This window comes from Morone saxatilis, unplaced genomic scaffold, assembly GCF_004916995.1.
Source record: "Morone saxatilis isolate NCDOM2014 unplaced genomic scaffold, NCSU_SB_2.0 Contig9, whole genome shotgun sequence".
Taxonomy (NCBI): domain Eukaryota; kingdom Metazoa; phylum Chordata; class Actinopteri; family Moronidae; genus Morone; species Morone saxatilis.
The window spans coordinates 14,539,799-14,552,688 of record NW_023340268.1 but is presented as its reverse complement, the minus strand read 5'-3'; the positions used below and the strand labels follow the sequence as shown (position 1 = coordinate 14,552,688).

Sequence of the window (12,890 nt, the reverse complement as noted above, 5' to 3'; positions counted from 1 at the left end):
TTGTTTTTACACTCTGGTTTTTGTACAGATGAAACCAACAAGATGTGTTGTACCAGATAGCCGCCCCCCCTTCCTTTCCAGTTTTTATGCTAAGCTAACCAGCTGCTGGCTTCAGTGTAGTATTAATCTTCTCAGCAAGCAAGCGACTAAGTGTATTTCCCAAAACGTAAAACTGTTGCTTTAAAGCCTGTAGGTTATAGAAGATGAGTGCAAACAATAGCAGTCTGTATATTTTACACTACACATGTAGTGTTTTAGTGAAAAGACATCAAAATACCTCTAATTTGAGAAAATGTGTTTTTAGAAGTGTTATACTATTTGTATATACTTATAAATAACTAATAAGAGCTATTTATTTGCAGAACTTAAGATTTTAAAATTGTTTGACTGATGCGTTCGAGTTACATTGGAGGGATTGTTTTTCACATTTTACTCACATGCAAACTTCACACCAAGTATATTAGAGTCAAAAACCCAACATTCTCCCACATATTGGCTGACTGTTTTACTCACTCACACACTGTTACATGCATACAGTGTCTCACATACACTTCTACTCAATCACACACATCCACATACCCATAAACGGTTTCTCATCCCGGGGTGGAGTGAGTATCCCATGGTGCACTGTAATGGAACCTCCAGGTGGTCTCTGATTGGCTTGGATCACTGAACATCCCTTGGAGATGGTTGCAAGCTTCTTGTTGTCATCTCCCAGTGGGGGGTTGCGCCGTTAAGACTCATTTTCGAGTTGTTTCTGCGTTTCTTCCTCATATGAGGAAAACTGTTTATGCTGGTAACGTGAGATTTAAAGGAAATAAAGGAAATTGACTCGATGTGTTTTCAAACACTTTATTGACCTCTGCTTTTATATAAAGACTTACATGTCACACTACTCATACACAACACAGGTGGTCTAGGAAATAAATAGTTGATTTCTAATTTACACATTTTCTGAAGAGGAAGGGTCAGCTCCCCCCCAATTACAAAAACTGTTTTTCCCACTTCTTGTAGTATCTAACCAAAAAGAGAATTTTGGTTTGACTCAGCCAGGTATTGAGATATGTCTCTGAAGGTTGTGCTACCACCCCATTACAATGGAGGTTAATGGACATAATTTGTGACGCTCCCAGAATAGAAAAAATTTATTTCTAGAAGCAATGTCCCAGTTTCTCTAGATAATATACAGACCTTACTGTAATCAGTTTCCATAGGAACTGTTTTCTACCGAAGAAAACTGTTGACGGTGTATTCTGTGAAATATCTAGAGTATCCGGGACACTGCTTCTGGAAGGAGACGTTTCTGGTTTTGTTTTATTTAATGAGCACCACAAACAAAATTCCTTTCAACTCCATTGTTTTGAGGTAAAGAAACCTCAGAGATGGATATCTCAAAACCAAATAAAACCAAAACTAGCAAGATTCTACTAGAGCCAAGTGACAGAAATTTCTTTTAAAATAATTTACATAAACTGACGCTTTAATGCTTAGGCCCCATAAAACATACCATCTAATATCTCAAATGCAGTGTAGAGCCTGGCCAATACCAATAGAGAACTATATATCGGCCGATTCTTTTAACAAACATTTTTGGTAAGGATCCCTTAATTTAATAAAGTTGTGACCAAGATTCTGTAAGTACTAAGTAATTTTTTTTAGAATTTGAAAATAAACTCTAGTGACAATGAGTATGTGAGTATATAATGAAGACAAAGTTTCTAAATGACCTAAAAAAAACTGTCTACTGCAATTACTTGTTAATTAACGGCCGTATTTAAGCAAATACCGATATATACGTGTCTGTGAAAATTGGCTAATGCAGATGTATAAGTCAGGCTCTAATGCGGTGTACTACATACTTTTTCCCCTTTTGTTTCTATCTTAAATTATATACTTTACATATAAAAATACAGTGAGCCCAGTGTACTCCCTTTTTAACAGTCCTATTACAAGAAAGTATTAAAATACAACAATGGGCAAGAAAATAATACTTATAGGGCTTATAATAAGGCTTGGACTGGAGACTTGCTCTAGGTTGTACTCTATAGCCTTTTACAGTTTTGTTTCATTTCCTATAATGGCACATCAAATAGCAACACTGACCCTAAGCAGAGAACTGCACAACACTTTTCCCGTTTATGGGAGCTACAACCTCAAAGACTCAAGAGCGGCAATGCCCTGAACAGAGCAGACTGAAGGAAAAGTAATAGTACATGATGTCTAGTAACGGAGTTATCTGGGTTGTCCGCAGAGGAACAAAAAATAACAAAACATTATTTTAAAAGGCATTTTTTGAGGAATTAAACAGGTCTCAGCTCCCCTTTCTTGCCTGCTTCGTGCCCAATGTGTCAACAGACACCGGAAAACAGCTGCTGTTTGATCCGCTCTTCCATCTTCACCTCCTCTTTGACCCCTCCTCCATCCCTCTGACACACATCTGTCCATCTCACCGACTTCTCCTGCTTGGACAGTGGGACCTCGTCAATTTCGGTTTCCTCTTCCTGCTCTTCAACAGACGCCCTGCTCCCCGATAGGAACGAGAAGCCCTTTTGATGCTGTGCATCCTCTCTGCTCTCCTCTCCACCTTTCTGAGGGCCCGCTCCTTCACTCCTTCCGCTGTCCCTGCTCTTCCTCCCATCTGTCTCTCCTTCCTCCTCTTTTGTGTTTCTTCTTAACCTGTCCATCTCTGTCTCCATCACAGGGGACCTGTTTTCTCTCTCCTCTTGCGTTTCTCCAGTAGATTTCTTCTTTGCCTTGCTGCGACCCCTGAGGCTCAGCATCTGAAACCAAATGGAAGTGTTTGAGACAGTTTTGCGCTTTGTGCCATGTCTTTTTCTTTCCATCTCTCCAGACACCTGACAAACCACAACAAAGCCTCTTTTATTGACGCCTCTTTCCTGTACAGTTTGAGGTCGACTATTTGCCTATTATTAGATGTTTCCTGAGCTGGTTTATATTTGCTGTACATCCCATATTTAGTAACATGACTTTTTAATGGCACCTTCTGTGACATAAAGTCACGTATCCTAAAGGCACAACAGAGATAAGTGACAGATTTGCTGCGAAGATGGAAGACAGAGGGGAACAAACCTTGAAGTCTTTTCTCTTGCGCTGCAAAACGGGTCTCTGAAGGAAAAGGATTTGCTTGGTCGACAAACTGCCGTCACTAAAGAAAGAAAAGAGCAGCACTTTTACTACTGTTACCTGTTATGTTATAATCTGAGGAGCTTGCATACTGCTACATATATTGAAATCCACCGCTGCGGTTTGCAAAGTGACAGGTTACAAGACAACAGCACATCAGCGACTGTGTTGTTCGCAGCTCCAACAGATTTCAAAAGCAGTTTCATGTTGAGATCAGCATATGATCATGATTTGTCAGATCTCGAACCATCTGTCCTGTGTATCTAAGCTACACTTTCTGTCCTTATCCCCAAAAGAAGGACACAGGCAATGCAATAAGTCCTCATCGATTTTTGGTGGTTAAAGAAAGACAGGTTTAGTAGAGATGTGAGTTTATGGTTGGTATCTTGGGGTGTAGTTCTGTACCTGTTGGTCTTGACAATTGGTGTGGGTAACACACACATTAGCCTCCATCCATACGGAGCCAGAGACTGGAGCAAAGGGATGTAGTCTGTCTTCACCACAACACCCTAGATGGGAGAAAGAGTCACAGACGTTACAGTACGCGTGCAGGTAGTTAAATCTAAGCTCAGCCACAAGCACACACGCTACTTTCCTTCATCTCCACTCTTATGTAATGTTTGACAGAAAACTGTGTAAGCCTTCAGTCACAAACGATTTCTCAAAGTGCACGTCTTCTCTAAGGTATTAAAAACTCAAAGACCCACATCAACAACGGTCCACTGCTCAACTACGATGGCGTCGAAGGAGGTGTTAGTTGTCTCCTCTGCAGAGCTCTGGAAGATGAACACGCTATCCACGGACGAAACCCCATTGTCTGTAGAAACAGGACAAATTAGAGACAGACTCAGACAAACGGGAGAATGTATGTGATTCAGACAGGAGTTATAAGCTCATCTCCACTCTCCAATCTCTCACTATTGATCCCCCGTTCCCTTTGGCTTAAGCCTACTTATTCCATGGATGACTGAACAGTGACTTATGGTGTAAGCCCTGGACTTAGGGCACATAACTCCATGTATACTGTATCATTCATTACCCAGCAGTGAGCCTGAGCAGCTTTTTCTTCTTGAACTAGTGGAGCTCAACCAGTGAAAATTATTGAGTTAAAGCCAGAAGATAAGGTGAAACATTTACTTTAAAGCTGCAATAATACATATTCTTATATTGACAATAGATCAAACGACTATGTTTTATGTGAAAGATGTTACTGATGACCCCCCCTACAGATAATTGTCATCCAACTCTGCAGCTCGGCCAATGGTTTCCTGACCCAAAACTTCATTGTTTTGCTTCAGTCTTACTGTTGTCATCAATCTTGTTTCCAGCCACAGAGGGCAGTTTTTTTTAGGAAAAAGCTCTGATAAACTGTACTCTACCAGTGAAGCAATAGACAGGTGACAAATAGAATTAGTGACTAGTACCTAGTGAACATAGGAGCATGTAGTTGCTAAAGAGCCGGATATTTCCCTTAGGAACTGGTGGAGACGAAGCTAAAAGGAGCATTAGTATCGTACTTACATTCGCCAGGTGGGCAGAAACACACTACAAATGAATGCTCTGTTGCTTTGCATCTGCTGCATATGTAAACAGGCAACTGTCTGCTAGGACTCTGACCAACTGATTTAAAAAATAATCAATTAGGAGTTTATGTTGTGGTATTGGGGGGAGTTTTACTTTAAGATGATAACATATTTAGCACATACATTAAAACATCTTGGTCACACCAGCATTCATAGATTTCAAGACCAAAATCAATCTATTTAAATGGGATAGATGGCATCATTTAATTTAATGCGGAGTTCAATGCTGGTGAATTTGTGCCTCTGATTGATGCAAACAGTCTTGACAGTGATAACCTTTGAAGAAATCAAAACTCCAAAAATGGATGAAGCCATTATATCAACTATGTCTCACATGAGCTATTCAGTGATGATGTAAGAATTAATTACGCTGTGCCCCTTTCTGGTTTGACTTGGCACTCAGGATGTGGCATGCCCTACATACACATGTTCTATGTATGACTGTAGGGTGAAAGTGATTCCCAAATGACATGATCAGCAATAGTTGATTGCTATGGCCACCACAAAACATACCGTTATCATTTTCAAGGTGGAAAAACCCGTCGATGAGGTGCGCGCCGCTGGTGAAATGCTGAGTCATATGATCAAGCCAATGTGTGTCAACTTCTGTGATTAGCCCTGCTTCCTTTTGTACTCGCAGTGGCACCCTGAGTGAGTAGAACCTCAGAGAAGTGTTCAGCTCCCCTGTGTGGTTGTACAAGGCAAAGAGCTGCATCCCTACAGGCACACAACCAAAAATAGTCAAACGGACAATTGGACACCAAATTCGCATAATGATGATTCGTCCACCCACTACAATTTACACAATTTACCCCACTACAAACAGGAAATTGGTTACTTACTAGCCTGCGCTGGTGGTGAAGTTGAATTATTATCTTTCTCTGAACTCTTAAGCCGGATATTGTTGTTGTTGTGTGTCGTCACTCTGCTTTGCCCATCTGTACAGGTGGAGCTGGATTTTCTTTCATGGTTTCGATCCAGTTCTGGAGAACTGGGCCAGCTGCCTGAGCTTGAACTTTGTCTTTCTCTCTGGTTGGAAAGGTTCAAATGTTTCTCTGTGGATTCTTTGAGGTCTGGTAGATGGCCCTTCTGTTGTCTGATTATACCAGCTTCTGGAGGGCTGGGACACAGCTGGATCCCTTGGGCTTCTGCTGGGTTTTGATTTGGACACCACTGAACTGTGTCTACACTGAGTTTGCTGTGATCTTGAGGGTAGTTTGTTGTGTCTAGTGACTCTTTGAGACTGATCTGTAAGGTCTGGACTTGCTCGCTGGACTCTTCTTGGTTAATCTCTAAACTCTGAATGGGTTTTAGAGGACTGAAATCCGGCTCTCTCAGCACCAAAGGCTTGTGGTCCTGTGTGTTATGTTCTACGCCTTCATGATCTAATTCTTGAGGTTCAAACTGGTGATGGTCAGGTTCTATGTCATTATGATGTGGTTCTAAAGGATCTGTTGGGCTGGTGTTGGTGCTGAAGGGGTCTCGATGTATGGGTGAAGGGCTTGAATGTAAGGAGGACAGCTCTTCAGGATCCCAGTGCCCCAAGAAGCAGGGTCCTCCGCCCGGCTGCTGGAGAAAGCCCACAAACATCACCCCTTGCTCTGCTACGTCCTGGATCTGTAGGGGTAACACGCACACAGTGTTAATATCCACACACACCAATAAAGTCTATTAGAATAAATTTGAGTGACACATAAATATGACACAGCGTCATTCAAAGCACCACAAATAAATTTGCCGTCTCTTCTACTAGTCAGACAAAGAAAGCCTCATTTACACACAAACAAAGGCTGATGTACGCAGGGTAGATATTCTGCAAAATAACAACCTACCTAATCATCTGCAAAGATCAAATATTCAAATGACAAAAGGACCTCATTATCTCTACGCATCCGTGTGTGTACATACACAGCGTGTGTGTGTGTGTGTGTGTGCGTGTCTGTGTGTGCAGCTCCCTCCCCTGGAGCTCTGGTGGTTAATTGTCAGTTGATATTTGGGCTGACAGTTTTAGAAAGGCTCAACGGGAGAGAAATCAGATTGCAAACTACCACCAAACAATAATGAGACACATCTTCCCCTATTACCCACTACTTTTGGCACTTCACTCATCCATACACACACACATCACATATTTAAACAGTCTCTCTATTACCGCCCAAGACGCTCACAATTACACGCAGTTTTATCCGATGAGTATGTCCGGAGACAGATTGAGAGTGGGTGGGCTAGTGAGTGCTGGAAAAACAAAAGTATAGAATTTTAAAACTGAACACACACACACACACGTCAGCCTGTCACTCTGTCTGCCCGGTACTGCTCCTGGGTCCTTATCTCGAACTCTCTCTGGCAGCTTGTGATCTGATTGGTTATTCATGTCACGCTGCCGGAGCCTATCACATTATACTCAGTGATGTGCATTTCCATCCAATCAGGTTTCCCTTTGTGCTCTATGGGTGTTCAGATGCAAATCTATTCAATAGAGCACATTTTCATTTCCCATTGTAGGACTGTTGGCGAATTCATGAGCAGAGAGACTAAAAGTGAGTTTTACAGCTGATAAATGCCAGTGATGACGCTGTGGTTGGCAGAGTATCTTGGGGCTAAGTCTAACTATAGTTTATGATAACTTCCGTAACCTTCCATTCATTATGAAGCTCCTCTTTCAGTTTCCCAGTTACAGGACAGTGAGCAGTGTCACATGGGATACAACTAGAGGGAATCCAATATTGTTAAAATCTTTCCAATCAGGTAAATTTGCAATTTCTAAAATGGAAAACCTCTAATCAAATTTGCTCCATTTGAATTGGAGAAGCTCTGCATGTCAGGACAAGAGGCAGAGTTACCATATGGCACAGACAGGCAATTATAGTCAGTTGCCTGCAGCCTTTTGAGCCCTGTAATGTTTCCTTCACTGTCACAGCAGTGCTGCGCCAACATGAAAGGCACACACGAAAAACACACAGTGCAACAAGTATGGAGACAAAGAAGGAGGAGGGACGGATTCTGCATAGATTAGTGGAGACATAGATAACTCCACTGATATAGCATTGCACTCGAGTAACTCTGTCAGACTCACGACATTAAAAAAAACCTAGGCGACAACCAGCAATATCTTTTTATATTTTATTTAATCCGTTCTTTTTCTTTGTCAAAACCTGCTGCCTACATTGCCCACAATGCAACTCGACCACTAACAGTTTGGTCCGAGACTCAGGTGTGTTATTCTAGAGGTGGCTAATGTAGCCTCGAGCCACTGGCCTCAAGTGTTGACCACCTGCCTGTAGTCTGTGACCTCCTCTCCCTCTCTACAGATCCCTACATGGCTACCAAACATAACATACTCTCTAGGGATACACTGATTCAATATGGTGGATCTGTATGAGTGCAGATACTGACCTCATTAAGCTGGAATGTAACAAATGCACTTTCTTGTTTCAATCAGTGACACCTGGTTGCCTCTTCTAAATCATCTCATTTGGGTCTCTCTTCAACTTGATGATGACTATGTTCTATTTTATATTCTTATTTCATTATTATATTAATGTTGTCACACTCTCTCTACTCCCCTCCCCACCTGTGAAGACACCCATGAGGCGGGCAGGACATGTGATAGGGTACTGGCTTGTGGGAAGGGTAGGGTTGCTTGGGAGCACTGCCCCCCATAAGTAAATTTTGCTGTTTTTCTGATTAGCTGCCCTTTGATTCCAATTTTGTTTGAAAAAAATATTGCTCATCTCCATTTTCTAATGTTATTCTGAAAAAATAATTAACGAACCCTGGCCTCATGTTATCTTATACAATTGCTTCCAGTTGCAGTAAGGTATACAGTTTCAATTGGGGGAAAGCAGAGCAATGGTATCAAATCTACACCAGTAGACATCACTAGTTGAGTAATCTGTACTTGGGGGAGAAAAGTTGGACTGGTGCACCCTAACCCTCTCACACTGTATTCAACAAATAACAAGTGTAGATTTAAAATATCATTCCTGTTCTGGTTTCTTCTTTTAATTGAAGCATTCAGTGTCCCTCAGATTTGCCCTTACATATTTTCACTAGAAGGCCTTTCCTCAAAATAATTCTAGCAATGTTAAGCCCTTGATCCTGCAGGTAGGCTCATCATTAAAGCTATGGTGCACAAAGATCCTATGTGATCCAATCTGGAAATCATACTAAAAAAAAAAAAGATCATTTGTAGAAGGTTGATTGCATCATACAAGAGCAAACATTACTCTTATCTGGAGCTTCAGGCATATCTATTTGAAGACAAATCAATTAAAAGTGAATTATATTAGACCAAAGCAGCTGTTCTGGCATCATTGCACTCACCCTCTTGACATAGCTCTGTATCACTTCTGGGTCAGCAGCCTGGTGACCTGCCACACACACATCTGTCTCCAGCCGATGTCTTCCCCACCTCAGTTGGCTTTTCTCTGAACTAGAGGGTGAAAAATGAAAGAATTTAAACAAATATTCAGTGTAAAGCATCAACCAGATTTCATTTAGCTCAATTCAATTCTGCCCTTACGAACCAAAAAATGTAAAAAGGTTCTCATAATGTTACAACATTACTGCTTTCTTTAGGTTCGTTTCCTGTCTATTATCACCAGAGCAGTTCCATCACTCAGTGACATTACAGTCTAAACGAGACTCGGCTCTATAGATTCTGGCAGACGCGCTCATGTTCACGAGCACTCATTGACCCAGAATGATCACAGCAGAAACATAATGTCAATTCTGGTACAGGGTGAATTTTCCATTTAAAGAGAGCACACATTCACTGAAATCACAATACAACGACTTATTAGACAGAAAAAGGGACCGTATTTCCTTCTGCTCCCACTGCAAGACACGATCATGAAAGGAGTATTGAGATACGCCTCTTTAGATTTGGATTGAGGTCAGTGGGAAGGCCATGGTAATATCATGTGCTCTGAGGCGTGAGTGACATTCTCAGCTAGATTTGAAACAGTAGATCTGTCAGATTTTTTTTCTTTCATTTTTAGGGTTTTTGATGAAAGGGAATGGCGGTGATGGGGACATAAAAGGCGGCGTAAAGGGGACGAAGGGGGGTGCGGAGGACAAAAGAAAAAGAGGGGACGGCCATCACTGAAGTAAGCAGATGAAAGGATGGAGAGATGGTTTCTCTCTTTCAGCGTGCCGTTCCCCTCTGGTTAGCGCTGGTGATGCAATCAGCCGTCTCCACGGTGACAGGTGCCAGGAAGCAGCAGGACCACTTGGCAGGAGGGGCATCAAAGGCGCAGCCCGGCACCTGCCTGTGCACTAGAGTGTGTGTGTTAGTGTTTGTGTGTGACGGAGTGTGTATACAATACGCTATTCCTTGAATTCGCAATAAAAAGAGTACACAGAACACAAGAGGATGTCCCAAATTGTAGTCTAAGCAATGTTAATTCCTTATTTTTTTTCTAATTGCAAAGAGTAAGTGACAGCAAATGGAAGGTTACATATGTAACCATGGTTGTCTGAGTGGGAAGACACAAAGACTGATCCACAGGGGTCCCTGTCTCTGTACAGTAGAGACATTTCTTCATCCATCATTAAGTTCTAGTAAGCTGATGTCACCCATGTTGGAGAGAATGTGGATGTATTGTATGTCACTCACATATGGTTTGGAAGTGTCAGAAAATAACTGTTTTAGGAAATGGTATGTAAAGTGCAACAAAGAATATGAAGATATACGGTTGAGCGAATACTCCGGATTATCCGGTACATATAATGTACTTTTTACCAGTATCATCTGAGCAAAATGTGTATAAGTAAGAAAACTATTTTAACATAGCTCAATTCTGATCTGATTCTAATCAATTTCAGGCTTGAATTTACTAAATTAGATTTGCCCTACCCATTTCTGGTTTAAGCACCACCCATGTCTACTTTAAATCGCACCCATTCCTATTATGGATACAAATACAGATAATTGAATTGGCTGAACAGACACAGATGCAGATAATGGTGTATTTGCTCATCCCTAATAAGATCCCTATGAGTTGGATGGTACCTTAATCTCTGTAAAGTCACTGAAAAAACTTTGAAATGTTTTTTTTTTCTAATTCTTTAATATATTTCCCAAAAAGTCTTAGGGATCTGCATGCATGTATGGGTCTGTTTGGATGCAGATGTGTCAGTAACTTCAATGAGATACTGAAAATAAAGTTCAGCTACCATGCTGTAGCAGTGCTGATATTAGAATTTTCAGTGTCACCAAAGAATAACTGGGTTACAGAAGAGATGCACAGTATACAATGTAGAAACACAGTATAGTATATTATCATGTATAGTCAAAAGTGAAAGAATTGGGACAGTGAGCTAAAATTAGCAATTCTTTTGTGGCTGACTCATCTGCAATTAATTTTACATCAAGAGAAGGAGGTGAGGTGCGGAGTTTTGCTTGTGATAATAGGTCTCAATTGGTTTTCATGTCAAAACAATGAAGTGGCAAAAGCTGCTATCTTCTAACTATTGTCTAAATCTGGTTGCAAATGAATCATCTCATTTATCTTAATCAATCAGCTACATATATCATTATAGTGAAAACTGTTTCATTTGGCGCCGAAGCTGAAGACTAGGGTGTGTTTAATTTGAGTACCTTGGCGTCTCTCTGATCAGCACGGCCCGGTGGAGCTGGCGCTGGATGTGCGCATGACGAGGGCCGCAAGGATGGACAAATGGGTGGACAGCGACCAGGACAAAACCCTGCGCGTAGAGCTCCCTGACCTGGACTGGTAGCTCTCTGACTGAGGAGAGACAAAGCACCGATGACACCGGCACCTCTGGAGGGATGAGAATGGGGGAGAGGGGAGGGAGAAAAACAAGGTTAGATAAGATGGGGTAATGGGAAATGGTCAAGACAAGGACATGACAGGTTGCTTAAGAGACAGGGAAGAGTAGTAGTGAGGTATTTGGAAGGGCATAAAAGCTGCAACAAAGAGGAAGAGGGAAGGGAAAAAAGAGAGAGAAAGAGAAAGAGGGACAAAGGGTGTGAAGAAACAAAGAGAGAACATGTTTCTTTAGGATAATTGCCACTAAACAACAACACATGGCATCTTCACGCTAAATCTGAAACTAATTACACCAGAACTATTAGCCACAGTCAGGCTTTTGGAAAACACACACATGCAGACCTACGCAAGCGTGCGCTTTTGAACACACACCGACTCCCTTCACCACATTTTGACCTACACTAACAGACAGTTGAACATAATTCAAAAATGCACACACATACATCAAAAGGTTGGAAAGACAATGCTATCACATTGCCTGTTGGTTTGGGTGTGTGGTATTAGCAGCAATCGCTAACACAGAGCTGGTTCCCTTATTACCAAACACAATGGACAGAAAACCCCTTTACTTCAGTGGAAATGGTTGGCAGAGCTTATCGTATGGAAGCAAACTGTCACGGCAAATCCACCAGGGAGAGCGTAATGTTTGCGTGAACCGCCCTCTCGGGGTCGGTCCATTGTAGTAAAACCCTCTCTCTGTTTACAGGCTTTTAAGGGAACACATGCATGTGTTGCTGTGTGTTAGTGTATCGCTGAGTGAAGCCAGGTGTGTGTGTGTGTCAGAGAGAGAGAGAGAGAAGCATGGAAAAAGAGATGAGAGAAGAAAAGGGAGACAGAAAGAGAGGCAGTTAGCAGAGCAGTGTTGGAGAAAGAGAGGAGAGAGAGAGAGAGAGATGAGGCTGTCTGTTTGTGCCTGAATGCTTGTCATCCTTTCCCATTCAATCTCATTTGCATGGGTCTGGAGAAGAGAAAATAACCTGAATAAATTAACTAGACGCACACAAAAACACACACAAAAACACACAGAAAAAAAAAAAAAAAAGATGTGCAAGCCATCTCATTTTCAATTTGTTCTCCATCATCTGGCGTGTTCACACATATACACACACACAAACACACACGTGTGAGAAGCTGGCCAGCACGCTAGGATACAAGCACATGAACACACACTCTTCCTGACTCCCATCTCAGTAAACAATGGGAGAAGGAAAAAAAAGACTCCCTGAGAAAATCCGACCATCACATCAGCTTGGCATAGCGGCTTGGAACCACGAGAGCCTTTCATCAAGCAAATACTTAAACGGGTGTCTGTGGGGACTTATCAAAAGCAGTACAGTGATGATAATAATAATAATACCAGCTGGAG

At 41.7% G+C, this 12,890-nt stretch overlaps 1 protein-coding gene across 2 annotated transcripts in view; it reads right to left on the bottom strand.

Annotated features, from left to right (window-relative positions):
- Positions 1-863: 863 nt before the first annotated feature.
- The window catches only part of rftn1a (raftlin, lipid raft linker 1a), a 22,555-nt gene continuing 10,528 nt past the window's right edge, over positions 864-12,890 (bottom strand). For both annotated transcript variants that reach the window (XM_035681542.1, XM_035681543.1), the window contains 8 exons: positions 11,332-11,515; positions 9,054-9,162; positions 5,570-6,344; positions 5,241-5,444; positions 3,852-3,961; positions 3,550-3,653; positions 3,091-3,166; positions 864-2,780 (listed from right to left, as the gene is read on the bottom strand). In XM_035681542.1, coding sequence (XP_035537435.1) covers positions 2,349-2,780; positions 3,091-3,166; positions 3,550-3,653; positions 3,852-3,961; positions 5,241-5,444; positions 5,570-6,344; positions 9,054-9,162; positions 11,332-11,515 — 1,994 coding nt within the window. In that variant the 3' untranslated portion in view covers positions 864-2,348. The remainder of the gene's footprint in view (positions 2,781-3,090; positions 3,167-3,549; positions 3,654-3,851; positions 3,962-5,240; positions 5,445-5,569; positions 6,345-9,053; positions 9,163-11,331; positions 11,516-12,890) is intronic.